This window comes from Cyprinus carpio, chromosome B13 (genome assembly GCF_018340385.1).
Source record: "Cyprinus carpio isolate SPL01 chromosome B13, ASM1834038v1, whole genome shotgun sequence".
Classification (NCBI taxonomy): Eukaryota; Metazoa; Chordata; class Actinopteri; order Cypriniformes; family Cyprinidae; genus Cyprinus; species Cyprinus carpio.
The window spans coordinates 19,783,919-19,810,916 of NC_056609.1; the positions used below are offsets into that span (position 1 = coordinate 19,783,919).

At 38.5% G+C, this 26,998-nt stretch overlaps 1 protein-coding gene across 8 annotated transcripts; it reads right to left on the reverse strand.

The window, feature by feature from the left end:
* LOC109100615 (zinc finger FYVE domain-containing protein 26-like) lies at positions 1-25,750 on the reverse strand. Of its 8 annotated transcripts, none has more exons than XM_042737126.1 (42): positions 25,604-25,750; positions 24,823-25,098; positions 24,513-24,588; positions 24,319-24,399; positions 22,826-23,315; positions 22,108-22,232; positions 21,736-21,900; positions 20,912-21,000; positions 20,201-20,334; positions 19,937-20,128; positions 18,284-18,877; positions 17,547-17,717; positions 17,318-17,469; positions 16,804-17,047; positions 16,017-16,280; positions 15,834-15,944; positions 15,571-15,741; positions 14,509-14,745; positions 14,305-14,410; positions 13,390-14,225; positions 12,350-12,546; positions 11,900-12,004; positions 10,862-10,984; positions 10,443-10,616; positions 10,100-10,349; positions 9,855-9,947; positions 9,561-9,730; positions 9,282-9,415; positions 8,209-8,237; positions 7,916-8,049; positions 7,575-7,795; positions 6,799-6,946; positions 6,362-6,571; positions 6,027-6,242; positions 5,198-5,395; positions 4,925-5,121; positions 4,587-4,746; positions 4,209-4,217; positions 3,250-3,309; positions 2,979-3,161; positions 1,207-1,257; positions 1-1,113 (listed from the first exon to the last, which is right to left on the reverse strand). In XM_042737126.1, the coding sequence occupies exons 2-42, from the start codon at positions 25,011-25,013 to the stop codon at positions 910-912; spliced, it is 7,695 nt and encodes a 2,564-aa protein (XP_042593060.1). In that variant the 5' UTR covers positions 25,014-25,098; positions 25,604-25,750; the 3' UTR covers positions 1-909. The 8 variants fall into 8 exon arrangements, with proteins under 8 accessions (XP_042593060.1, XP_042593058.1, XP_042593059.1 ...); XM_042737124.1 differs by having other exon boundaries at positions 6,356-6,571; XM_042737125.1 differs by having other exon boundaries at positions 7,916-8,052.
* Positions 25,751-26,998: the final 1,248 nt, after the last annotated feature.

The following is a 26,998-nucleotide window of genomic DNA, read 5'->3' on the forward strand; positions in this document are numbered from 1 at the left end:
AACATTACAGGAGGGTCAGAGACAGTTTAATCTGATTAACATACTGTAAATATATACACACACACTCTCTCACACACACATTCATAAACAGTGCACATAATTTCGGGGTGTTAATTGTAGGGTAATCTGTGTTGTGGACAAACATGTAAGCAACATTTCACTGATACAGTATATTTCGAAAATTGCAACGTTATACCCAGAATCCCTTACTTTACCATTGTAACTGTTAGTTTAGAGTTTCGCAGTATGCAAGACATATTTATTCTCTGCGTATATTTGTTCTCAGTGCTCCCTCATCATAATGCCTGTAAATCACACCTTCCCTTTTAACAATACATTTTGTAGTCCAACCACATCTGATTGCAATCTCTCACTAAGGAACTAAAATTAACTGCCTTTTTTTTTTGGAGAACTGATGTGACACTAAATTTATAGTGACACTATTGCAAACTTGCATTGAACTCCGATAAGAATTAATTTAATGGCAGACTCCTGATAACTTCACTACCATATGACCTTGTTCCATCAGGATAAGATTTAGTCACAGTGATTAGAAGAAAAATCCCTTTTCCTGAGGTAAGAGAATAAGCTCAGTCAGATACTAAAAAGCACAGATGTGAATGTTGCCATAATTGTAAAATGTTTTGTGGTGTTAAGCAGTTTTCTTTCTGACGGGGACCGGTAGATCGAGAGGCCTTTTTCTAATTTCATCAGATTCTCAGTGGATGAGGTTTGGTAGTTGGACTGGTCCCATAATGAGCTAGATTGTGAATAGACATGATGTAACAAAAGTGGCACAATGGTGATTCATTTCCTGGCATATTATTTCACTCCAGCCAATCAAAGCAGAGCAGAATACCTCAGTGACCAACAGGAATTAGAGTTCACAATAGAAACTGTTAGTGGTTATCAGTTATTGCCTTGTCGTTGCCGTGACAATCGTTCCTGATGCTCCGAGAGCCACTGGCGGCAGATATCGTGCATGACAGAGTCACCTGAGCTCTCAGCGGCCCGCATCACATCCTGTACAAATGGAGCCGCCTTCACAAGCTCAAGCTTCACAGCCTGGAGATACGCAGCCCGCAGCTTACTGCACTGAAGATATGCCTTTATCTACAGAGAGAGAGAGAAAGAAAAGTGTGTGAATGAGAAAAATAAAGTGTGTGAGGAAAAAAAAAGAAAGCCTGAGAAAGAGAGAAACCACACCTTGTTTTCTGGACTCTTAGATTCTAGAATCAGGCCCTCTAGTTCTTTAGCCTAAACAAAAGAAAAACAAAATTTTTCAGACATATACACATCATATAATATATAATTATATAATATACACACACATATATATGTAGATAGATAGATAGATAGATAGATAGATAGATAGATGTATACAGGTCCATCTCCAAAAATTACAATATCATGGAAAAGTTCTTTATTTTTTGCAATTTAATAAAAAAGCAAACTTTCTTATATTCTAGATTCATTGCACACAAACTGAAGGTTTTTGTTTTGTTTTTTTAATTCTGATGGTTACAACTTTCAGTATTTCAATTTTTTTTTTATATTTTCTCAAAGATCAATCAAAGAAAGATTTACAAAACAGAAATGTTCAAGATCTTCAAAGTAAGTTTATTATGCAGTTAGCTGGCCAATCAAGCACAGTAATATCATGGTCCACAAATCACTTAGAAATAGTTTTGGCACTGTGGGCAGGTGCTAAGTCCTTTTGAAGAATGAAATCAGCCTCTCCATAAAGCATATTAGCAGAAAGAAGCATGAAGTACTCTAAAATCTCCTTGTAGATGGCTCCATTGATTTTGGACTTGATATAGCACAGTGGACCAACACCAGCAGATGGCATGGCACCCCAAATCATCACAGACTGTGGAAACTTCACACTGGACTTCAAGCAGCTTGGATTCTGAGCCTCTTCACTTTTCCTGGGACCTTGATTTCCAAATGAAATACAAAATTTACTTTCATCTGAAAAGAGGACTTTGGACCACTGGGCAACAGTACAGTTCTTTTTCTCCTTAGCCCAGGTGAGATGCTTCTTATGTTGTTTCTGGTTCAGGAGTGGCTTGGTTCTAGGAACGTGGCAGCTATAGCCCATTTCCTGAAGATGTCTGTGTGTGGTGGGTCTTGATGCGCTGACTGCAGCTTCAGTCCATTCCTCGTGAAGCTCTCCCAAGTTCTTGAATTGGCTTTTCCTGACAATCTTCCCAAGGCTGCAGTCATCCCTTTTGCTTTTTCACCTTTTCCTACCACACTTTTTCCTTCCAGTCAACTTTCTATAAATATATTTCGATACAGCACTCTGTGAACAGCCAGCCCTTTTAGCGATGACTTTCTGTGGCTTACCCTCCTTATGGAGTGTGTCAATGATCGTCTTCTGGACAACTGTCAATCAGTAGTCTTTCCCATAATTGTGGTTGCATGTTCTAAACTAGCCCAGGAGGTACCCAGTATTTATACTCAAAATTAATCAAACTAATCAAGCTCAAAATGGAATATTCTAATTTTTTGAGATACAGATTTTTTAATTTTCCTAAGCTGTAAGTCGTAACCATCAGTTATAACAAAAAACTCTTTAAATATTTGTATTTGTGAGCAATGAATCTAGAATATAAAAAAAAGTTTGCTTTTTAAAATTAAATTACAAAAAATAAAGAACTTTTCCATGATATTAATTTTTTTTTTTAGGTCCACATACATATACATACATACATATATACACATATACATACATATACATATATATATACATACATATACATATACATACATATACTGTACATACATATACATATACATATACATACATATATATATATATATACACACACACACACAGTGCCTTGCGAAAATATTCATACCTTCATTTATTTCACATTTTGTTATGTTGCACCCTTATGTATATATATATATATATATATATACAAATGCAGTAATGCAAATCCAGAAAGATTGTTAGGTTGGGAACTCACATCAGCGGGACTCTTATCAGCTACTGAGACACAGCTGAGCACAATAGCATCACAGTCATGTTTAGAGGCTGTCCCAGACTCCCCTACACACTTCAGGAGCTGCCGCACGGACGTGTACTGACGCTGCCGGACAAGGCGCTGTCCGACCCGTATGTACACCGCCAGTGCCTCCAGCTGGAAGTCCTGCATTACATTAAAGACAAAGAGCATCAGAGTCAGATGTGAACAAGACAAAGATTCAGTCTGTAACAGCTGTGTCATAAATACTTACCTGTATTACTCGATATGCAATGCCAAAACCTTCCTCGATGTTCTTGCCTCCCAGCATCACCTGTGCAATATGCAGAGAGAGGTCACAGTGTTTGTGAGATGTTTATATTTGTTTTTTTATCTAGATTTCATCTTTAGTCTCTGTTAGATTTATGCCACAATGCACTGTCAACCAGTTTTGACTTTTTTTTATATATATACACATTACAATTTAAAATTTTGGGCTCAGTAAGATTTTAATTTTTTATTTAAATAGAATTCATGCTTTAAATTGATCAAAAGTGACAGTAAGACATTTATATCATGTTACAAAAGATATAGCAAAATACTAAGCAACTTTTTCCAACATTGATAATCATATTAAATGTTTCTTGAGTTCCAAATTAGCATATTGCAATGATTTCTTAAGTATCATGTGACACTGAAGACTGAAGTAATGGCTGCTGAAAATTTTGCTATCACGGGAAATACATTACATTTTAAAATATATTAAAATCAAAGAGTTATTTTACATTGTAAAAAATATTACTTCACAATATTACTGTTTTTACTGTATTTTCAAATGTACATATTTGGCACAGACCAGATCTTGTTGCATGCATGTAAACAGCAAAAGCATCTGATCTAGGCCACTTTCAAATCTGGCTTAAAATCTTATATTACTTTATTATATTAGTACACTGAAAAATCAAATCTGCATCAGGCCATGCATGTAGTATAATTGCAGCCTTAGAGTACAGCACTTTAAGCATAATGTGCAGTTTGAATGTTATGAAATAGTATTATTTTTTGTTTATAACGCTGGTTCTATTTCAGTATTCTGTATAATGTTAAATGTTAATGCTGTAAACCATATCCATACATATCTCTTTTCCCACAATATGCATTACTCATACACACTTAGTCTCAAAATAATCAGCTCACGCAATCAGTGTGAAATCCATTCATGGAAATACTTACAGTTAGACACTTACAAACATAATATACACACATAACACAGACCAGAAAAGAGCAGAAATGTTTTGATTTATTTTAGACATCCATTTTAAATAGTTCATCGAAATATTTCTTACATTTGTTTTAATAGATATGCAGCATTTCCACTCTCCCCTCACTATAATACATTCTACCCTACAAATGCAAGACGTCAAGAACTGTCTTGAATGCAACCTTCAGAATTAAGGTGTGGTCACGATTACTATTGTTCTGTGAATTTTCAAAGGTGAAATCCAGTCCTTTTGACAGAAATCCATCCACCTCTTTAGAAACCGATATGGAGGGGATTCAGCGAAAGGACTAGATTGTGTTTATACAGAAGAGCATGTTTTCTTGGCTCACCTTGCAGGCCACATCCACCTTCATGGGGCTGTTTCCAAACAGAGTGGGTGGGGCACTGTTCCCTGTGAGGGCAGGGCCTACAGGTGTCCTGGATGGTGAGCTTTCACAGCGGTGTAAGAAGCGCGTCACCTCCAGCTGCAGCTCAATTGTGTGCATGTGTCTGCAACATTTATGTTATCAGTACTGACTATTATATATTTTAATTCGGTATATGTTATTATACATAATGCAAATAGTAGTAAATTATATTAACTACAAGTTGGCATACAGTTTGCATCTGGCTGTTTTTGCATTTCTCCCCAATAAATATAATTCTTAAATCAATTTGACTAAAATACCTGGAGACATCAGTGGAGCTCATTTTCTTCCTGAAAGAGGAGCTGTGTGATTTCCTGCGGCTCTGTTGTTCCTGCAGGTAAGTTCTCAGGTGCTCTTTGGCTCGGATCAGCCAGCGCTGCTGTTCTCCCAGCTGCAGATATGACTGAGCACCATTAGAAAAGAAGCGGATACAGGTCATAGCCGCACGAATGTGATCCTACAAAGAGAGGGGAGAAAATTATAGCAGCAAGCTATAGAAAAAGGGAAAATATGTGTATGTGCGTTTTAAGCACCATCATGAATTGCTGAAGTTGGTACAGAGAATGGTAGTATCCCTTGCGCTGGAGCAACTGACAGGCTGAAAGAAGGTAACGGCCCCAGGTCTCTAGTGTGGGGTCCAGAGTTTCTAACAGACCCTGCAAAGCCCCCAGCCGTCCACGTTCAAGACAGGGCTGAAAGATGCCCTCCAGGAACACATCCTCTGAACACTCCTAGAAACAGACAGAGAGAAAAAACGAGACAGAAACTTTAGAAACATAAACATACTTGTTCCTCTTATGTTATATAAAACATAACTAAAAAAAAAATTTAAAAAAATCTGATTACTTATACAAAATGGTTCATAAACTTGGGATTAGAAAATAATTTTAGTTTTGAAAGAAGTCTCTTATGTTTACCAAGGCTGCATTCATTTGATAAAAAATACAGTAAAATACAGTGAAATATTATTAATAATGACTGATTTTAAGGAACTGTTTCCTATTTTAATATATTTTAAAATGCAATTTATTCCAGTGATGGCAAAGCTGAATCTTCAGAAGCCATTAATCCCGTTTTTAGTGTCAAAGACACTTCAGAATTCATTCTAATATGCTGATGTATTATCAATGCTAAAAACAGCCGCACTCCTTAATATTTTTGTGGAAACCGTAATAGATTTTTTCAGTATATACTGATGAATAGAAAGTTCATACAAAAGCATTTATTTAAAACAGGCATTTTTAAAATGTTTTTACTATCACTTTTGATAATTAAAAAAGAATACATTTCTTTCTTTCAAACAGTCGTGCAGTTCTAATAAGAAAACTGTGAGATTTAAAGTGCTCTGTAACTTTGCAGAACCTTGTTCTGTATGTGGGTGAGTGCGTCTCTCAGGCAGTCGTGCCGCAGGTAAAAGCTGATGAGGCTTAGGTGTGTGCCATAAGTGAGCAGGTAAAACAGACACTCCTGATAATAGCTGCACTGCTGAACTCTGCCCTCTGCTCCATCTAGAGGAGCAGAATCAGAGAGAGCCTCCTCCAGCTCACGCAAGGAGGCCAGGATGTCCTCATCCACCGTCTACATTAAAAAAAACAACAACAACAAAAAAACAGACAATGAGCGTGACATTCCCTGTAAGGAAGTCAAGGATCTCATCAAATCAAGTCTGTGTCTTCTGGGTCTGGGTGTACCATTACAGTGCTCAGAGTGGGTTTGACTGTGGACTCCAGATGCTGAACGATCTCCTGCAGAAGTCTCACTCCATGGTTTAGCTGGTTCCGATCTACTGGTGCTTTCAGACAGCGGGCAAACTTCTCCCTGGCCCCACTCAGATTTCCAGCCTTCAAAGACGCCATACCCCACGCCTGCCAAACTCCATTCGGGTCTAGTCCACTCTTAGTCGACACCTGAGCATTATAAATGAAAACTTATTGCAAAAGATAGCTGAACCCAAAATCATGACAGGTCACTAGATTTAAAAACCACATTCTCATTTATTGTATAAAAAAAAAGAGCAGCATGAACATTCTGCATAAAATCTCTTTTTGTGCTCAACAGAAGCAAGAAAATATTGAATGTGAGTATATGATGACATGAAAGTCATCTTTGATTGAACCTTTCCTTTAAATCTCACCTCCACAGCAAGCTGGTAGTGTTCGGCCTCTAGCAGCTGGTTGCGCAGACGTGTCACTGCAGTCATTTCCTGAATATCATCCAGAGATGGAATGTATTTGTAGTTTGCACTGACTAGGATCTTCAACACATCCACCTTACTGATGTAGCTGTGGATGGAGAGAGAAGAACGAATTAAAAACAATTGAAAGATAGATACACTTTTTTAATGATTTTCTAAAAATAAATGTATACTTTTTTCAGTAAGGACACATTAAACGGATCAAAACATTAAAAGACATTTCTAATGTTACAAACAAATATTTTTTTCATTTAAATGTTCTATTCAATAAAGTATCCTGAAAAAAGTATTGTGGTTTGCACAAAAATATTAAGCAAGCAACACAACCATTTTTCTTTACATCAATAATAATAAGAAATATCTCAAGTGACAAATCAGCATATTAAAATGATTTCTAAAGGATCATATGACACTGAAGACTGGAGTAATGACTGCTGAAAATTCAGCTTTACTATCACAGGGAAAAATTACATTTTAAAATATATTCAAACAGAAAAAGTTAATTTAAATTGAACAAATATTTCACAATATTACTGTTCTTCCTGTTTTTTTTTTTTTGACCATAAAAAAATACAGCGTGGGTAAACATAAGAGACTTTGGAACATAACAGAATCAGTTTAATTCTGGTCTCACTCACAATTTATGCTTTTAAAATTAAAATACAGAAAAAAGATACTACATTCAGATTACACATGTAAAGGTATGTGTTTCTCACCTGTCACAGAGTGCAGGCTCATGGGTGCATCCTGCATTTACAAACATGAGTTTGGCACTGAACAGCAGCTGACGCATCACATCTGTCAGCAGACGCGCATCCACCTCAGGATTGGTCAGTTTGCGGGAGAGTGAGCGGCAGTGGCCAATCAGCTGTTGCCCACAGGCTGCGTGATCACTGTGTAGCGTCAGTATAGCGATACACAGGGATGCGCTGGGTGCCTTTAACATAAAGAGAGAAAAACTTATATATAAATGAGACAATATAAAAGAGATCACATTTAAACCAATCACTGTCAAACAAGCAATCCTTCAGCTCCGTTGTGAGTAGAAAAATCACACCTGCTCATAGTAGAACTCGCTCTTCAGCTGCTGGTTCTCTGCTGGGTTTGGACTCAGGCGGTACTGCTTTTGTGGAACCTCAGGCAGACTAAGAACCCCATTTAGGACTCCATCAACAGTTGCAGGGCTGCCAGCTACTGAGAAAAGTTTAGTTTACAATCTTGTAATCATCATCTGAGTAAAGGCATCAATATTTTGCCATACAACCAAAACAAAGAGATTTGTAGACCTCATGAGATGATAATGAAAAATAACTTGTGTGTGTGACATGAACCAAACAGAGACAGGTTTACCTTCCCCCTGTTCAAGCTCCTCATCTGAGCTGCAATAGACACAACATGAGAAATCAATGTACAGTACATAAGAATTCTAGATTAGGATGAGAAGCATCAGATTTTCAGGTGTGCTACAACTAGATCCTATTCTGATTTCTCTTAATGGTTATGGTTCCTTAATGGTTCTTTTAGTACTTTTCACTAAAAGTAATACAAAGTAGTAGTAATTTTCACTAAAAAAAATGTTCAAAAGTTTGGGACCAGTTCACCAAGACTGCTTTAATATATTTTAAAATGAAATTTATTCTTGTGATGGCAAAGCTGAATTTTCAGCAATGATTACGTCTTCAGTGTCACACGATCCCTCAGAAATTATTCTAATATGCTGATCTGCTGCTCAGAAAACATTTCTTATTATTGTCAATTTTTAAAAACTACAGTTTAATATTTTTGTGGAAACTGATTCTTTTTCAAGATTCTTTGATGAACAACTTAATGCATTAATTTAATGCATACTTGCTGAATAAAACTATTCATTTCTTAAATCTTGCTGACCTTGAACATTTTTTGTAAAAAATAAATAAATAAATAAATAAATGTAATTTCAATTCCATTTTCTCAAATAATGAGATGATTTAGATACTAATAAACATTATAAAACAATTCTTGTTTACACAGACTTTACAATGACTTTTCAGTTTGTTCAAACGTGGCACAAATACAATGCAATAATTCGCCTTAATCAAATATTATATATATTAAATGAATATCAATATGAATATCAAATGAACAAAATATGTGGAACCATGTTCCATTTGATCTACTCTGACAAAATGAGCTGCCGTTCAGTACTTTAAAATCAAACGGCAGGTACAGTAACTAAACTGATTTAAGTTTCATATCATAAGCAAATTTTAAGCTGTATGTGATTGATTCATCAAGACAAAGCAGCTCATAAGAATCATTCATCTGGGAATCATAGTACTCTTGAACAATCGGTTCTTAGTTTCCAACCATATTAACAACAACAAGTTCAATGACACAAAAACATATGACCTGACATTTAAAAGGTGTTTGTGCATGTGTCTTACTCCATGTGGAAGAAGTTGTAGCACTGGTCACAGACTCTGACAGGCTCTTCAGAGCCCTCTACAGCCATCTTCCTGCTGGAGCAGGAATGACACACCAGCCTGCCACAGCGTCTGCAGTGGTGCCGTCTGTTAAACTGACCCAGGAGAAGATTTACGTTAAGACTCAAATTCTTAAAGGGAGGCCTAATAGAGAGCAGAACAGGAAATCACAGCAGGAGCACATCCTATCACATTAGCTTATTCACAGCCCATTTCACTCATACACTCTGCCTCTCTCACCATGGTGAATCTCTCCCTCCGGCAGACCATACAGATGTGCTGTTTGTGGTCTGGGATCCAGTCCTTGCGGTCAGGGGTTTTTTCCGGAGGGGTGAAAGGTGTGGCCAGCTTCCGGATCCTCTTCCCACTGGGGCGTCTCTCACTGGAGGGTGTATGCATGGGTGTGCTGCCTAAAGATGTCGTTTGCAAACATGACTTATAAACTATAAGGTCTTTTTACCTTCCGGGTTGCATGCTAAATAGAGTGTGGCTAAGGAAAAAAAGCATGGTCAGTGAAAGAGGTGTGGCTTATACCTGCTGATGGAGGAGGGGTTCGGCTTGGAGAAGAGGGGCCGCTCTCCTGAGCTGGACACTGCAGAAATGCATCTTGCAAACTAATAACAGAGTCTGAGACAGAAAGAGAAAGGAAGATAAATAGATTAGTGAAAAGAAGAGTTGCAATGTAACGATTTCAAACCTCTAATAACACTAACATTGACATGAATGTTTGTTTTCAACTAAAAATTCAGTTAAAGGACTGATCCACCGTTCCAACTCACCAGAACGTGACCACTCTCTGGGTGCATAAGGAAAATCAAGAGCCTTCCGGGCGTAATCTGCCAGCAGGGTGTCAATGTGTTGGTTGGTGATGCCGGCGTCCTGAGTCGGTAGAAGGCTCCGTAGAGTGTTGATGGCAACAGTAGCCCAGTCTACCTTAAGATTCATCAGCAGCTGCTCCAGCATGAGAAGCGGATCAGATAGCAGGGAAAAATAGTCCTGACGAGATGCTTCAGGCAGAGTGAGTAGAACCTGCGCCAGGCACACACACCACACTATTCTGTCACACACACTTCTTGTTGCATCTGAATCAGTGTGTTATTTGGTTAGATCAAACACTGTTACCTTGGAGCCAAGGTGAAGGGCATTGATGTGGCGTCTTCGCGCTGGGGTCATCTGACTCTGGAAGTGTAGGGTGAGGTAATCTGACAGGAAGTGGCAGGCAGCTAATCCAGGTCTTCGATCCAGGGCGCGCTCACTAACCTCCAAACCCACCGAATCAGAGAGAGCCTCCAAGAGCTGCATACGGAAAAACACACAGAGTCAAGTTTTTTATTTTTATAGCGCTATTCACAATTAGTTTGGAGGAAGACTTAGAAAGCAAATCACAAAGCTAGTCAATATCCATATGTATATGTATAATATGGAAGGCCCGATTTGGATTCAAGTCATTGACAGCATGAAATAATTTTACAAACTTAGTCTGTCAACTTGATACAGATACAATGGAAGCCAAGAGAACACATAAAAACACACATACACACCTGAAATGCATCTTCTGTGTGATTGTGTTCTAGCAGGTATAGCAGGTGTTCGGTCTGCAGCTGCATTCGAGACTGATCGGAGACTGAATACAGCTGCACCCACTGGGTACACAACTCAAACTCCTAAAAACACACAGAATTATCCTTCATAATATATGCATTTTTTCATTAAAATTGACAAAATTATTTCAAAAACACCTTATAAAAATTCATTCTGATGATATCTAATTTTCATTGTTTCATACTCTAGAGAACATTTTCGTCTGCTGTGAACAGCTGCAAATACATTGCACTGTTGCCAAATCAAGGCAGCATAACAGGTTTCGGGGAAAAAAATTACCTCTCTCTATTTCACACAGAATGGCTGTTACCTGAATTCCCTCTCATGATGCCTAACCTCTATGAAAATGCTTACTTTAGACAAATATACAGCAGAATCACAGAATCTGGTAGCATTAGAGGTTATAGAAATCCGTTACTTTGTCTCTTTCATTAAAAATGGCTTTAACGTTCTCCAAATTCATTCAGGTGATGTTTCAACTCCTGTTTCATACACCCCTCTCTATTTCACGCAGAATGGCTTTAATGCTACCCAAATTCACTCTGGTGATATCTAACCTTCTCTGTTTTATATGCTAGAAAGCATATACAGCAAATCTGACAGGACAGAATTACAGATTACCAAAACCTGTTATCCCTCTCTGTTTCACTCAGAGCTGCTTTAACGCTCTTCAAATTCACTCTTGTGATGTCTAATCTTCTGTTTCATGCTCTAGAAAGCATTTTGCTCTGATGTGAACAGCTGAACACCATTCAACACAGAATGGTGAAAAGGGCTAATTGTTCCCATATAACTGGCACAGTCAAGACAATACAACAAAATATTTCAGCACCAACTGGACATTTCAGTCACAGTAATGCAGCATCAATACATCCATTCAATTTATTCAATCATCACCACTTCCATTTACAGTAGGTTTACACAAAAGTCAGTTGTAGTATCCAGTGATTGTTTTTCAGATCTTTCCATAGACTTACCCTGGCCTTCAGCATTAGACTGAATACAGATTCAGGATTCTTTGTAGACTCCTCCCTCAACTCCTGCCACGTCTCCCATGGCAATGGTGGCTGCAAACTCAGCATCTAAACGACAAAATTATGTCAACAGCCAACTTCTGCAATATGGACATTACAGTATATATATGTGCACAAAAACTGGCACTGATTGTAATCCAAAAACAGAGCAGTAATTTCAGCCTCTGTCTGGATAAAAACAGACAGAAAATGACATAGCACTGCAGTTTTTTTCTGTTAATACTTACTGGCATGTTTATTCACATTAAAGGGTCTTAACATAAAGATATTATTTAAATTATGGGAACACAGTAATACATGGGTAAAAATACAAGCACACAGCAAAACACAATTCCCTTTGTCAGTCTAACACTGATACAGTAAATAAGTAGAGCACTGCTGTGTCAGACTGACCCGCTGGTACATGTCCAGCTCATGTTTCCTCTGCTGAAGCTGCTCTCGGAGAGGATCCTGGCTGTTCTGGTCACTGAGACAGAATTGCAGCAGCTCTAAACACTCTTGTAAAGGCCAGCGGTCCAAACCCTGCAGAACCACACGTCCACGCAGCTCCCAGTCCCTTACACGAAACAACTGCTCCGCACTGCTGCATTCTTTACAAAGAGACATACACAAAGATATTTGTAAAATATCCTTATTTATGGTCTTGTCAAGGACTGTCTGAACTATTTAATTATGATTATTTATGGGACAATTCCCCTCAAAACTTATTTATTTTCTACTTTTTTTCTACTTTTTTTTGTTTTATTTACACAACATGCTGTCAAATACTTCAACTGAATAAATGAAATCAATTGATTAAAATTAATTCTCTGTCTGACAACAAATACAAAAGATTCTGTAAATAATACACATGATACCGATATAACCCTGTTTTAAATAACTGGCATATATTCTCCAATCTTTTAGTCTGCTTAATCTTTTAGTCTCTCCAATCTTTTAGTCTCTCCAATCTATTCTCCAATCTTTAAGTCTACCCCACTCTTTGAGGTGCCACGCCCATATCTTAACATCCAATGAACTGATGCATAGAGTCAAGATTTTACCCTATATTTTTTTTTTCCCAATTTCACTCAGATGTACATCACAGTACATAGAAGAAAAAGAGGAAAAGCTCTGTTGCCACTGCCATTTCATTGCAACTTTACAGGCAGTGAATACAGATAATAGAGATAAAAAGACTGTTACAGGTCACTAAACTGTCTGCAGAGGCACAAAACCCAGAACAGAATAGAATAGAATAGAATAGAATAGAATAGAGATTAAGGGGGCATTTTTTGCCCTAAAATGTAACATCCAAGATATGTAACTTTTGACTTCTTTTTTTTGACTCCAAGATATGTAACTTTTGTCACTTTATGGCACTTTTGATGTAAAACTAGTAAATCTAAGAGTAAAAACTGTACCAGACACTGTGTCACCCAGGTAAATCTTACCTTGCAGGGCAGTGCATGCCAGTAGTTTGTCCCGGAGTGCCACCTCCTGACTGCAGGGTTGTGCATATAGCTCTAGGAGGTCTAGGGCTCTGTTCAGATCACCCATATTTAGGGCTTGCTGAAAAGCCTCAGCAGCCATTGCTTGTCCCACATTGCTCTGCAAGCCAGAAAACAACATTCCCACCACAGGCTTCCCACAGAGAGCTGCCCCAAGACCATCATCTGCCTCCAATGAGACCCCTAAAACTGGCTCAGCCATGGTCCGTAGGTACATTCTCAGGATAGGGAAGTTTTTAAGCAGGCATTCCCCTTCCTTTGAGATCTGGTCTCCATCCAAAACCACTTCTTTACGTCCAGATCCGCGAAAATAGCCTGACCAGCCAGAGGAGGTTGCTCGGGTCACGCCACCCCGACTGGCACTGAGGCAAGCCAGGGTGGCGACGAGGGGAGAACGGGACTTCAGGAAAGACAGCGCAGATGGAGTGAGGAGAAAAGAAGAAGGAGGGCATGAAGATGGCGAGGGCGGAGAAGTGGAGAGATTGGTGGATGTAGCAGACATGTCCTCCACAGAGACCTCAGACTCAGAACTGGGGTCAGAGGTTGTGGCAGGGTCAGAGAGGTCAAGAGAAGGGGCGCACTCCATAGCATACTGCTGGAGAATTGAGGCAATGCTGGCTGGGCAGAATGCCCCACTGTTGAGCCCTGCAATCCTCGGCTGTCCCTGAGAAAAGGTCACAGCCCTAGAATCGCAGAGAGCGAGAGTTTCACAGCAGCGCTGAACTACAACCTGTTGCACACTCAAACGCAGCCGCTCCTGCTGCAGGAGAGACAGAACCCTGCAAAAAGAGACATATATATGACTGATATGTACATTTGTAAAATGCAGCACTTTAAAAAAGACAGATCCTTATTTACCTGTCAGGTGACACCTGTCTGTCAAACAACAAGAGAGAGAGAAGTTGGGTAGGCGACTGAAGCAAAAGCAATAGAGGATTTCCGAGTTTCACTTCCGTGGACTGATCTAAGGTCAGACCACAAATATCAGATTCAGAGCTCATAATACTTAAAGATTCCAGTTAACAGAATTACTGAAATGGCATGTCTACTGTATATTCTTACCTTCTGACCATAGACTGCGCACCAGTACTGAAGCCAACACATTGACATAATCAAGGAAGTTGCGTATGTAATCTGGCCTGCCAGGGGCACTGTCAGGCTCAGACGGGCAGAGCTGGTCTAGATACTGTAGGAGTTGTTTCATAGCAGTCCGCACTGGATGGGAATCGAGTTCAGACTGCTTAAGACCAGCCTGTTCAGCCAGCGCCGTCAGGAGAGAACTCCCCGCCAGAACATCTACTACAGACGAATAGAAGGAGCCAAAGTTAATAAAAGAAATTACATTTTAAAGGGGTCAGGCCACAGAAAATGGAAAGGCCTTGGAATGAGAATTGTATTTGATGTAATATGATATTATTGCATCAAGAATTAAAAAAGTCCCTCCCCAATCCATTTAATGAATATAAGCTGCAATAACATCTTTCCCAATGAATTATAATTATGACAAGGTTTTAAGAATTGAAATTAAGAAAATAAAATCTCATAAATGATTCCTACATTTTATCTGTTTTGTCTTAAAAATTTTTTTTTTTTTTTTTCATAATTTCAACTTTTTGAAATGACTGACTTTTTATGATGTGATGACTGTTTATCTCATAATTTTGACTTTGTCCATTTCTACTTTTGTCAAAACTGTCACTTTTTACCTCATAATTTCAAGTTTTATGTTATAATGGTTTTGTAAATGGGCTTCCATTAAAATCAGCTAATAAGAATCAACAAAAAATAATATTTATATATATGGTTCAGTGGTAAAAAGACTTCTGAACCAAATTTTAAGTGGATTTAAAATTTGTATAATTAATAAGGCCCCCTTAAATGTCTGCAGACTACAGAGCACAGAATAATAAATAATTAAAAAAATAAACAAATAATAAATAATTTACTTCTCACCAGTGTTTTAGACAAGAATACTTTCTGTGAGGTGATTAACTACAACACAGTGAGCACAAATTTTAACAATTCGAGAAAAAAAAAATCGACTAACATCATGTTTTGTGCCAAAGAGTTTCAGTGTGTGCTGAAATGAACACAAAGATGATGCCAAGCTCACTTTGCTAATACCTGAGGTGTTGGTGGCAGAGGTCAGCGTTTGAAGTGTGACCTCTAGGCGCTGATTCAGGTTTAGCCGGGAGGCGATACTCTCCTCTGTTAATGTTGAATGACAAGACAGCAGCACTTCCTGAGCACTACAGCCAAAGGGACTGTAGACAGCATTCTCCTCTCCATTACAGTCTAGAGTAGAAAGATGTTACAATAAAGAGGCTATGTAAAGTAAAATAAAAATATAAGTGACCATGCAACTGTTAAATTTTTTTTTTTTTTACTTGTTCCTTTGCTGGTGGAGGTTCTATTAAGGACCTTGCTGATTTGTTGCAGTACTGAAGGGAAGCCTCTAATACCACTGGTGTGAAGAACCTTTGGATCTACTCGCATACCTGCGGTAGGCAAAATAAGTCAGGACTCGGCAATCAAGATGGCCCAAATAAAGTTGCTTGATGCAGGCTCACCTCTGGCCTCCAGAAAGCCGCTGAGTCTTCTTTCGGCAGTCTCGAGCAGCTGCCTTGAAGTTTTCCACAGTGTGCACTGACAGCAGGCGAGGTCAAAGGCCGCCATAGCTGCAGGGCTCAGCTCTTCCAGCAGGGGTTGCACGAGGTCTGGGGAGTCTACAGAGCGCTGGGAGAGCCAGTACTTGTCCTCTAGACAGGGTATTGGCCGGCTCGAGGTACTGAGTAAACGTTCGGCCACATCAGAGATAGAATAAAAGGCCATGCCTGAAAAAAGAAAGACAGCAAGTAGGTCTACAGATATCAGTAATTTACAAAAATGTGACCCACTTTATTCTTTTATGAGTTAGCCTTAGGTAATTATACCACCCTCTATCATATTGTTAAATGAAATCCAATACTTTATGAATTTTAGAAATTTTAGAAATTGCCAGAGAGACAATTTTAGAATTGTCTCTGTGGCACACATATTTTCAAATTTATGAAAATATGTGTGCCACAGAGACAATTCTGATGTTCTGATGTTAGTTAACAAAAACTGAAACTAAAATTAAAACCATTAAAAAAAGATTTCATTACCCGAAATAAAATAAACATTAACTGAATTAAAAAAATAAAATCATTCTTATTTTGTGAAACAAAAAAACATATGCAATGTAAACTTTTTACTCACATAATTGAACTCTGCATCAACTATTTATTTATTTATTTATTTGGGCTGCACTGTGCTATATATAAAAAAAGTCTATGGTATGTCCTCTTTAGATAGGTAAATGTGTTTTTACAATACCTGCAGCTGCTGCGCTCCCAATGCTTTTAAGTGTTAATCTGCTGCTGCTGCCCATTCTGGTCCTGCCTGCTGGAGCAACACCCACTGTGCCCAGACCCTCTGAAGACGAGGACGATGAAGAAAGTGACTGGCTCTCTATCTTCTGCTCCACCTGAGCCAGCTCAGTCAGGACCTCCCGGTACCGGTCCATAAAGACCAGTTCACCTGCACACTCAGAGTTCTCCAAGCCATACATCGCAATCACCTAATAAACACACACAACACAAACACATGCCATGAAAGAAGCCCAAACAAATGGATCTGAACCAGCATTGGCCAATGAGGTCCACACAGAATAAATCAGTGCAGAAAATGCTAAAAATGTTTCCCAGATTCCTTTTAGACCTGCTAATATGCTGTCTGCACCCTTAAATGATAGAAAGGGGTAGTAATATGTCAACATACAGTGACTTCATCATCACTAGAATGACATCATCTCTGGGGTTTTATGGTAAAAAGTTACATCATATATCACCTGCTGGGCCTCTATGTAGTTGCCTCTGCGTATGCAGGCGATGAGGAGAGACTCAGGTGGGGAGAGCATCGCAGGAACCAGCCAGCTGTGGGGTCCACCACATGGACACACTTCACTCCCACGGCACACAGCCCCAACACACACCCCGCCATCTGCAGCACAAGCAATGATCAATGTGAGCGTTTAGCCAGGATGTGGGAAGGAGGTTTTAGTAGGTGTGTGAACTGACCTGAGGTGCTGGTGCTGACATCCCCGTTCTGACGTTCAGATGAGGCGTGACGTTCAGAGCGGTGTCTATGGTTTCTTCTCTTCCTCCGAACACCTGAACTGCTGCTGCCACTGCCCTGGCGCTTCAGAGGAAGTGCCGGACTGGGGAGTGGAGATGGAAGGTACAAGCCATCTATAAACAAACACGCACAAACATACATTAATGCAGTGTTTTACTGTTCAAAAATATGGGTTAGTAAGATTTTTTGGTTTTGATACTCAGCAAGGCTGCCTTTATTTGATCAAAAATACTGTAAAATATTAGACTATTGTTATTATTACCACAATTTAAAATAACTGGTTTCTATTTTAATATCTTTTAGAATGTAATTTATTCCTGCAACGGCAAAGCTGAATTTTCAGCAGCCATTACTGCAGTATTCAGAGTCACATGATCCTTCAGAAATCATTGTAATATGCTGATTGGGTGCTTAAGAAACATTTATTATGATTGACAGTTGTGCTGCTTAATATTTTTGTGGAAGCTGACATACATTTTTTAAGGATCTATGATAAATAGAAAGTTCAAAAGAACTGTGTTTATTTGTAATGTTTTGTAACATTATAAATATCTCCCTTTTGATTAATTTTAATGCATCCTTGCTGAATAAAAAAAAATGACCCCAAATTTTTTGAATGGTAGTATATGTATTAAACCCTTGCAACATGAATATCAAAATGCTACATTACATTTCTCACCATTCCCATTGTCATGGTTGCTAGTAACAATCTGCAATCTCCACTGGGCTTCTGCCGTGTATTTAGACAATCTCTGTAACCGGGCACTGAATGTTTCCGCTGTAACAGAGCATCCTATACTCTCTGCCAACTCCACATCGGCCGCAAGCGCCCTGCCATCCTCCTGCCCAACCCCACACACACCCTCCAAGCCCTCTTTCACCAGCCGCAGAATCCCCTCCATTACACTCAAATCCACCAGAAACCCCCGGCACCCTGACGTCAGGTGGCCCAGCTCAGGGTTCATCTGATCAGAATCTCTACTTTGGATCTCTTCTTTCAATTCCTCCATCATTCCACCTTCCTTTTCTGCACTTAAGACACTCTCAGCTATGCCTATACTTTTAGCACTGTTTGGTTTCATTTTCTCTGTGTTTGTGTCTGTTTGGGTTTCTGTGCCAGTGAAGTTCTGATCTGATTGTAGGCTGAAGTCCGAGTCAGAAAGGAAGAGGAGGGAGAAAATGTTCTCCAAGAGTTCCAAACGGAATAATGCTGGAACAGCTTCCAGGTACAGCTGACATTCCGATAGGTAGTGCTGAAATAGATCAGAGCATCCTGGGAAGAGTAAAGAATAAAAGGTAAACTATGTTATCATATTTATTTAAACTTTGCCATACACATTTACAGAATAAAGTTCCCTTGTAAAAATGGCTACTATTCTACAGTGATGGCCAAAATTATTAGAACACTAGTATTTTCACCAGCTAAAAATGGTTTTAAGTCAGTTATTTCTATCTTTTGCGTTAGTGTGTCAGTAGGAAATATCAGTTTACATTTCCTAACATTCATTTAGCCATTAATTGTAATAATCCAGTGAGATTTTTGTTTGCACATGGAGTCTAACAGCAACTGTGGCAACTTCTCCAAGATGCTTCAAGAGACAAATCTACCTAAAAAAAAAAGCGCAAGTTCACCTAGGGCAAAAGCTCACACCAAATTTGATTTAATTTAGTTAATAGAAGTTAATTGATAAAGAAAATCTATTTATGACATTATTTTTGACAGCATCCTAATTTTACAGCATTTTTACACAAGTGCCTAAAACTACTGTAGCTTTGCAGGTAGGTCTCTTGAAGCATCTTGGAGACGTTGCCACAGTTCTTCTGGATTTAGTCTGTCTCAGTTTGTTCTGTTTCTTCATGTCATTCCACACAGACTGGATGATGTTGAGATCAGATCTCTGTGTGGAGCACTAGCTGTTGTCAGACTCCTTGTGCAAACAAAAATCTCACTGGATTATTACAATTAATGGCAAAATGGAAACGTAAACTGATATTTCCTATTGACACACTACAGCAAAAGACAGAAATAACTGACTTAAAACCATTTTTAGCTGGTTCTAATAATTTTGGCCATCACTCTATGCCATGGTCATTACCAAATTCATGGCATCACTATAGCATTTAGAAAATTATCAAAACCATAAAACAACTTAACTCCATGGTACGTTTTTGTTACTGTATTTAAAAAAAAAGCAAAAAAAAAAAAATTATACAATTCAAATACAAAGAAGAAAGATGATATTTTTGCTCACTTATTGTGACATTTAAATGAAAAATAATGTTAAATTCACTTTTTTCACTGGTTTATTATGAAGATCATCAGCACTGTCACCTTCGGTTGGCTCCTCCCTCTGACCCGCCTCTGTCTGCTGCTGATGCAGTGGCTCACAGTCCAGGCAGCCGGTGTGCGTGTGTGCGTTCACACAGATGGCATAAAGGGCATACTTCATGGCACAGAAGCCTCGAAACAGAGTGATGTTCCGCTGGACGGAGCTGCTGGGTGAGTCCACTAATGAAGGATCTCCTACAAACATAGAACAAAGATTTAAAGTTTCTTCAGATCTATGTGAATTCAAATGTACCCCGTGTCTCATACCTGTTCTTTGCAGCAGTTCCAGAACTCTGTGCTCCTCGTATTTGGTGAGGGGTGTCAGGGAGTGCAGTACATAGAGGGCAGAGTGATGGTCCAGCATGTGTAAGTGACTCAGCAAGGCATCATGGGATATCCCTCTGTACAATTATGCATACCAATAAATAAACAAACATATACACTACTGTTCAAAAGTCTGGGGATAGTTAGTTATGTTGTTTTTTTTTTTGCAAGAAATTGACACTTTTATTTGGCAAGGATGCATTAAATTGATCAAAAGTGATAGTAAAAACATTTATATTGTTACAAAATTAAAAATTAAAGAATCTTGAAAAAAATGTATCACAATTTCCAACGCAATCTTTTTTAATATTGATAAGAAAAGTTTCTGTAGCACAAATTCAATGATTACTGACAGATCATGTGACTTTGAAGACTGGAGTAATGGCTGTGGAAAATTCAGCTTTGCCATCACAGGAATGAATAATATTAAAACAGAAAACATTTATTTCAAATTTCATAATATTGCTTTTTACTGTATTTTTGATCAAATAAATGCAGCCTTGGTAAGCACAAGACTTCATAGTAGTGTAGATGAACAAATAAATGTTAATCCATAAATAGAAATAATTTACATAATTTCCAACTTTTTGACATACATTAGGTTAAACTAACCTTTTCACAAAAAAGAAAGCAAACAACAGTGTTCGAACTCACGGGTTGTTCTGGTCGCACCATTCCAGCACACCAAGTTGAGAGGACAGAGTGCAAGCTAACTCACTCAACACTGAATCATTTGTCTGGGGCTACAGAGAGACAGCAAGAAAGAACTCATTCATTCATTTACATTAACACATACAAATGTGGAAATATATACATACATATATATAAAAGACGATCTACAAAAATTGGATAATCTCTGGCCCACAGCTTTCAAATGGAGATATAGAACACTTTTCTTATGAATGTCATCTACTATATCAAATAGACTCAAACTAATTGAGGTGAACACCTCATGAGTGTAGTATAAGCAAACATGGCACATTTTAGAAATGCTCAAGTCAAGATCACACCTTAGCTGGAGGGGATTTTTGAAGTAAATTTTTTTTAAAGTAAATATGGACTTCAAAAATTAGACTGTTCACACTGAACATTAACTGTACTGAGCATGAGTGGCCTCTATTAGACAACCCAAAACTTTCTTGTAACATCAGGTTTATTATATAAACCCTTTCAGGAATTTAAAGTATTTAAAGGCTATTATTTAAAAATACAAAATCTGCTTAAAATTGCCATGTCCAGATTATTTATCCATGGTGAAGTACTGGGTTGCTACAACGAATGCTTTGTTTGTGTTTATTGTGTAGCTGGTTATAGGGCAACATTTCTGTGCAACTATAACCAATCTATTATTGTTCCATCATCCCCTAAGCACCTAAACTACAAAAAAAAAAATCTGTCTTGGTGGGTCATTCTTGAACCAGAATAAGCTGTAGAGGGGATGTGACTTTGTACTGACAGTCATATTTTTGACTACTGACCTGTTGGTTATGTAGGACTCTTAAAAGGGTTTTGGCAGAATCCAGGCTTTGACAATGCATCCAGCCCAATAACAACAAGAGGCGGGACAAAGGCTGAAACTCAGCCTGCAATAGTGTTTCCAGTTTGGCAAACTCCTCCCGCTTTATGAGATCTAAACCAGTAAGCTGGAAACAACAAGAATGTATCACTGCAATTATAAAACTAGAGAAGAAAAATTGTGTTGCTATCATCTATACACTTTTACAAATGTTGTTTTTAAATAAATGAAACTTGATTAACTTGTATAAGTCTCACTGAATAACTTTGAGACAGTGCAGAAAATCACATTCACTTATTTCTAGGCCTCTGTTCACTTGATTGCGTGCACCTACCAAGACCTGCTCCAGAAAGTGCTTTCCAGTGCTCAAACACTCAAAGTAAATGGCTTTCCACACCAAACGCTTGTCACCATGACAGCACAAGCCAAGCATGACCCTTTCCAGATCAGGCAAGTCGACTAGAAGGAAATATAGATAATTTTTGACAAGCAACAACACAATGATGTCTGCTTAAAAAAAAAACAGATCACATGCAAATGGTGTGACAACTGAACATGGGTTGGGAGGGAACTACACCCACAGGAGCAGAAGTGTGAAAAGTCAAAGTAAAGTAGGTGGCACTCTCACACCAGTAACAACATCCTTCACTTCCTTAAAACACAACACATACATTGGAATCAATACCACTATTTATGGTGGCTCAGATTTGCCTTTTAAGACTTTAAATTACAGTTGACCTACAGTTGCTCTAGTTTTAGTTTCCAGAAACAATACAATTAAGACATTTATAATGTCACAAAAAATGTATTCCAAATAAATGCTTTTCTTCTGAACTTTCTACTCAAAGAATCCTGAAAAAATTTCTCATGGTTTCCAAAAAAATATTATGCAGTACATTGATCATTAACAAAACAGACAAATCTATTACTAGAGATTCCATTTCAGTATTTGGCTACAATATTCATAGAAGAAAATTATAGATTATTATAGAAACAAAATGTGATTCTGTAACTGGTTGTCTGTATGATCACAGTCAACATAATTGACTCACCCTGTGTATGTGGAGCCTCTCTCAGCAGTTTCTCTTTGAGAAGTCTGACTGCTGTGGAGCTGTACGACGTCAACAGAGCCTGATCCTGTGGCCTCAGCAGACATCCCAGAATTCTCTCCTCTGTCATGGGCCCTTCTCTAGCTGACCACAAACCCTTCCACAGGGTCTCTAGCTGAGCATTTGACCTCTCTGGCCCCCATGGTGCTAAGGCCAGTGCTGAACACACCTCTTCCACCCATTTCTCGTTCCTCTCTTCCACAGGCACGTTCACTCGCTCTGTGAGGTGCTGGATGAAGACGTCCTGTAAGGTGTGGTCTCTGGAGTGGCCTGAGTGCTGAAGGAAGCTGATGAGAGAGTGGCAGAGCCGTGGCTGCTGGCGGGTTAAAAGAGACCGGAGGCAGGATAGAACAGCAGCGCTCAGTGGAGGGGTGCAATCACCTGGAATCTTTCCCTTTACTTCCTCAGAGTACAGGAAGGCTTCATGCAGCTCCTATAGAAGACATAGAGCAAAGTAAAAACGGCATGAAACACAAACTGTGATCATAGTTTCTCCTTTATTGTGATGTATATCTGAGTGAAATTACTTCTTAAATGTGAAAGAAAATGTAAGATGACATGTGATTTTGTAGAACTGACTGGATCATTGGATTGCTGTCATTTGTTAATTGCTGTGACTGTTTTACAGAGAAGAGATGTTGTTGTAAGGGACAGCACATTAAAGTTTTTGATCAAATATTATTAGAGCACATTTGAAAAAAAAAAAATATGTAATTTAAAATGAATATTATTTGAAACAAACACATGACTTTTAGTTATAGTGTATTAATCTTTCAGGACACACACATCATGTCTACGGAGGCTGTCAAAGGGATGATGTACATCACAGTAAAAGAAATCATTTAAATTTCCACAAAGCATACAAGCAATTTTGCCTTAAGGTGCAGTTACATTTACCATTGTTCTGCAAAATTTCAAGGGCAAAATCATTTCAATAGGATTCCATGCAATTTGGAGTTTTGCTTAAGGCAAAAGGTTTTGCAAATCTTGGTTGAACGAACTTGCCACACTGACCAACAGAAAAACTGCTTGGTTTGAGATTGACTTCTGTGTAAGCTGCACTTCATACATCACTTTCACTAATGACAACTTACAATGAATGGACCCCATTTAGACTTCTTAAACCTTTTAAAAACACTTAAAAAGTGTCCACTGCAAAATTAAAACATTTTAACATAGAAAAAGGATGCAATATTTGTCAGAATGGGAAAAAAAAGTGCAAAAATAAAATGTTATTACACTCCATGTCTTGCTCAACTGTGCACACGTGCACAACAGCAACCTATAGAGTAGAACCTTATCAGAGCTCAAAGCAAAGGAAATCATCTGAGGTTTGTCAATAAAAACCCATAAAGTCATTACAACAGTGTCAGCACTATCTTACTTTATAGGCTACATACTTGGAATCAACATACAGTAGTTGAAATTTGTCATACCTTAAGCACAGACAGTGGCACGTCTCCAAGTTCCTCTAGAAGCAACATAAACTCCAGTTCTCTCTTCACAGACCCGCTCACCTGCAGAAAAGGTAACCATAATCTGCATCAGGAAAAAGAGTTACCGATAACAGTGATGAATGCTTCCTACTTGAAGCATCCATGAAGAATCACATCCAGCGGAAAACACACACCTTTATTTTACTCTGTTTTTCCAGAACCTGAAGCCAATACCAGGCCAGTCTGTGTGGGCTGCCCACTGTTTCCCATCTAGGTATAAACAAAAGAAAAACAGATGTGTTTCCTACAAGATCTTAACTTTAGCCTCTTGAACCCTCAACATAATGAAATGTTAAGTACCTCTTATAATGGTAACCACAGTTTCCACCAAAAGTTACTACAACTATTGTAACCACTATCCACGGAAAGAAATTAACCTATTGTTCTCTGAATTGGTTCACGTCGTTTATGACTTTAATGAGCATTCCTGCCAGGGTCACTCACCTGAGCGGGTATGGGTGGGTAACGATGGCTTTAACGATACTGTGTGGGCCATGGGGATCATCTCCGCTCGCATCGCCGAGCTGACCCACGCAGGCTGCCGCGAGCTCCCACTCGCCGCGCGTCAAACACCGCGTGAAGAATCCGAAGAGCTCGCGTCTGGAGGTCTCGTCTTCACGGCCAAACGGATGCATGATAGATAGTCCGCTTTGATTCAGCAGTCTGTTGAGGTCCACGGAAAGATTACTGACCTCAGATGTGCTATGGAGTATTCCACATCTAGACAGGAGAGGATGGAAATTGAAAGAAAAAATCATGAGCGGTTCTGTAACCATCTCATAATAAGTGAGATCAAATCAAATTTAGAATATATGCACACATTTTTATAAAGGTCCAGAAAAGCATTTATTTTGAATAAAATATTAATGATAAGATATAATAATAATAAACCCAAAGCCAGCAAAAATGTACAGACTTCAAGCGAGAAGATCTGAACCAGTTAGGTTAAAAACCAATCCAAAAGCAGAAAAGGTCACAGAATCGATGTCAGCATTTCTTGGATTGAGTCTGTTAACGACTTCTATAACGTATTTACATTGCGATTAGTGTGATTTAAACTTTGGTTTATTTAACAGCTCTTAAAAGTGAAATGATGACAGCAAAACAACAGACACTGCCCACTTAAAATAGTTTGGAAGAGAGCAAATTGACTACACTGTCAAACGTCAGTACATCGTTTTACGCTTACGTACAAGAACAAATAAATTATTAAATTAGCACTCACGATTTGAGTTTGTCCTTTTTTTTTATCTCAGACTAGAGAACAGCGCGTTCAAATGCGCTTGCCATCAGCTGTGTGGCCATGAGAGAGCCGAGTCATGTGACTCCATCAGCTGATCCAGGAGTTGTCAGTTCAAGGGTCAAAACAATAGAAATGAAAGAGGGGGTAGGAATGCCAAATGCAATGAAACCGTGGATCACAACGGCCCTAATGTAATAACAATACTTCTTTTTGGTGACAATTAAATTGCTAGTTATTATTTAGATGGAAATAACCTTACTGCGATTGCTGATGTAGTCAAGTGATATCTGATACTTTTCTCAGCGCTGTATAGATGAGCCAATCATAGTCGTTTGTGATAAACGATTATTTTTTTTTATTATTGACATTCCGTTAGTTGATTTTAGTTTAAATCTAGGTACTAATCATTTTGCTACTTTTGACGGAAACATGGCCAGTGCCCAATGACTTTCTCAATTTAAACCTTTTAACTCCACCTGGGTACATCTATTTCTCTCAACCTCGTCTCCATCGTAGAGGTGGAGGGCTGGCTGTAGTGTGTCGCGAGAGTATCAAAATATCTAAGCTCGAGTTCCATGACGTTGCATCTTTTGAATATCTTGCGTTGAAAATGACTGGCAAAACATCGATGGCTGTAATCTTAATTTATCGACCTCCAAATTTCATGCAGATTTTTTTTTTTTTTTTTTTTTTTTGTCTGAGATTAGTGAGTTAATTACTCTTGCCTGTGCTAGGTATTCATCAGTAGTTTTTCTGGGCTATTTTTTAATATACATGAAAACACTATACAATGCAATGAATTGATGTCTGTTCTGGACTGTTTCAGTCTAACTCAACATGTAACGTGTGCTACTCACTCCGGAGGTCATATACTGGAACTTATATGTACATCTGGATTATATGATATTCTTGTTAGTGGCAATGATTTTGCCTTTTCTAATCACAAACTACTAAACTTCAGTTTTGGTTTTCCAATTTCTGCATTGCTCACTTATCATAAAACCTGTTCTGTGGATCCATCTGCTTTTTCTGATTCAGTAAGGGTTTCTACATTGTCAGATTGTTTGTTATTCAACTTTCCATTTGAAATATGCAGCATCTATAACAATACCATTTCCCAAATATTAGAGAAACATGCCCCTCTTAAAACTAGACTGGTTCCATCTGCACGTTTCACCTTGGTTCACTCCAGAACTCCGAGCAATGAAAGCTATGGGATGTCACTTGGAAAGACTGTTTAGGAAAACTGGACTTATTGCACACTCTTTGGCTTTGAAAGAACATTTGCTCAATTACCGTACTGCCCTCAGTGCTGCAAGATCCTCATATGTTACTTTTACTATTAAGAATTTCATGTCCAGGCCCAAATCTCTGTTT

Excerpts from the sequence above, each read along its gene's own strand:
- LOC109100615 (XM_042737123.1), bottom strand. The coding sequence starts at position 25,013 with ATGCATCCGTTTGGCCGTGAAGACGAGACCTCCAGACGCGAGCTCTTC. Across the intron at positions 14,226-14,304 it reads AGACAGGTGTCACCTGACAG|GGTTCTGTCTCTCCTGCAGC; the intron begins GTAAATAAGGAT and ends CTCTTTTTGCAG. Across the intron at positions 6,572-6,798 it reads ACTACCAGCTTGCTGTGGAG|GTGTCGACTAAGAGTGGACT; the intron begins GTGAGATTTAAA and ends TATAATGCTCAG.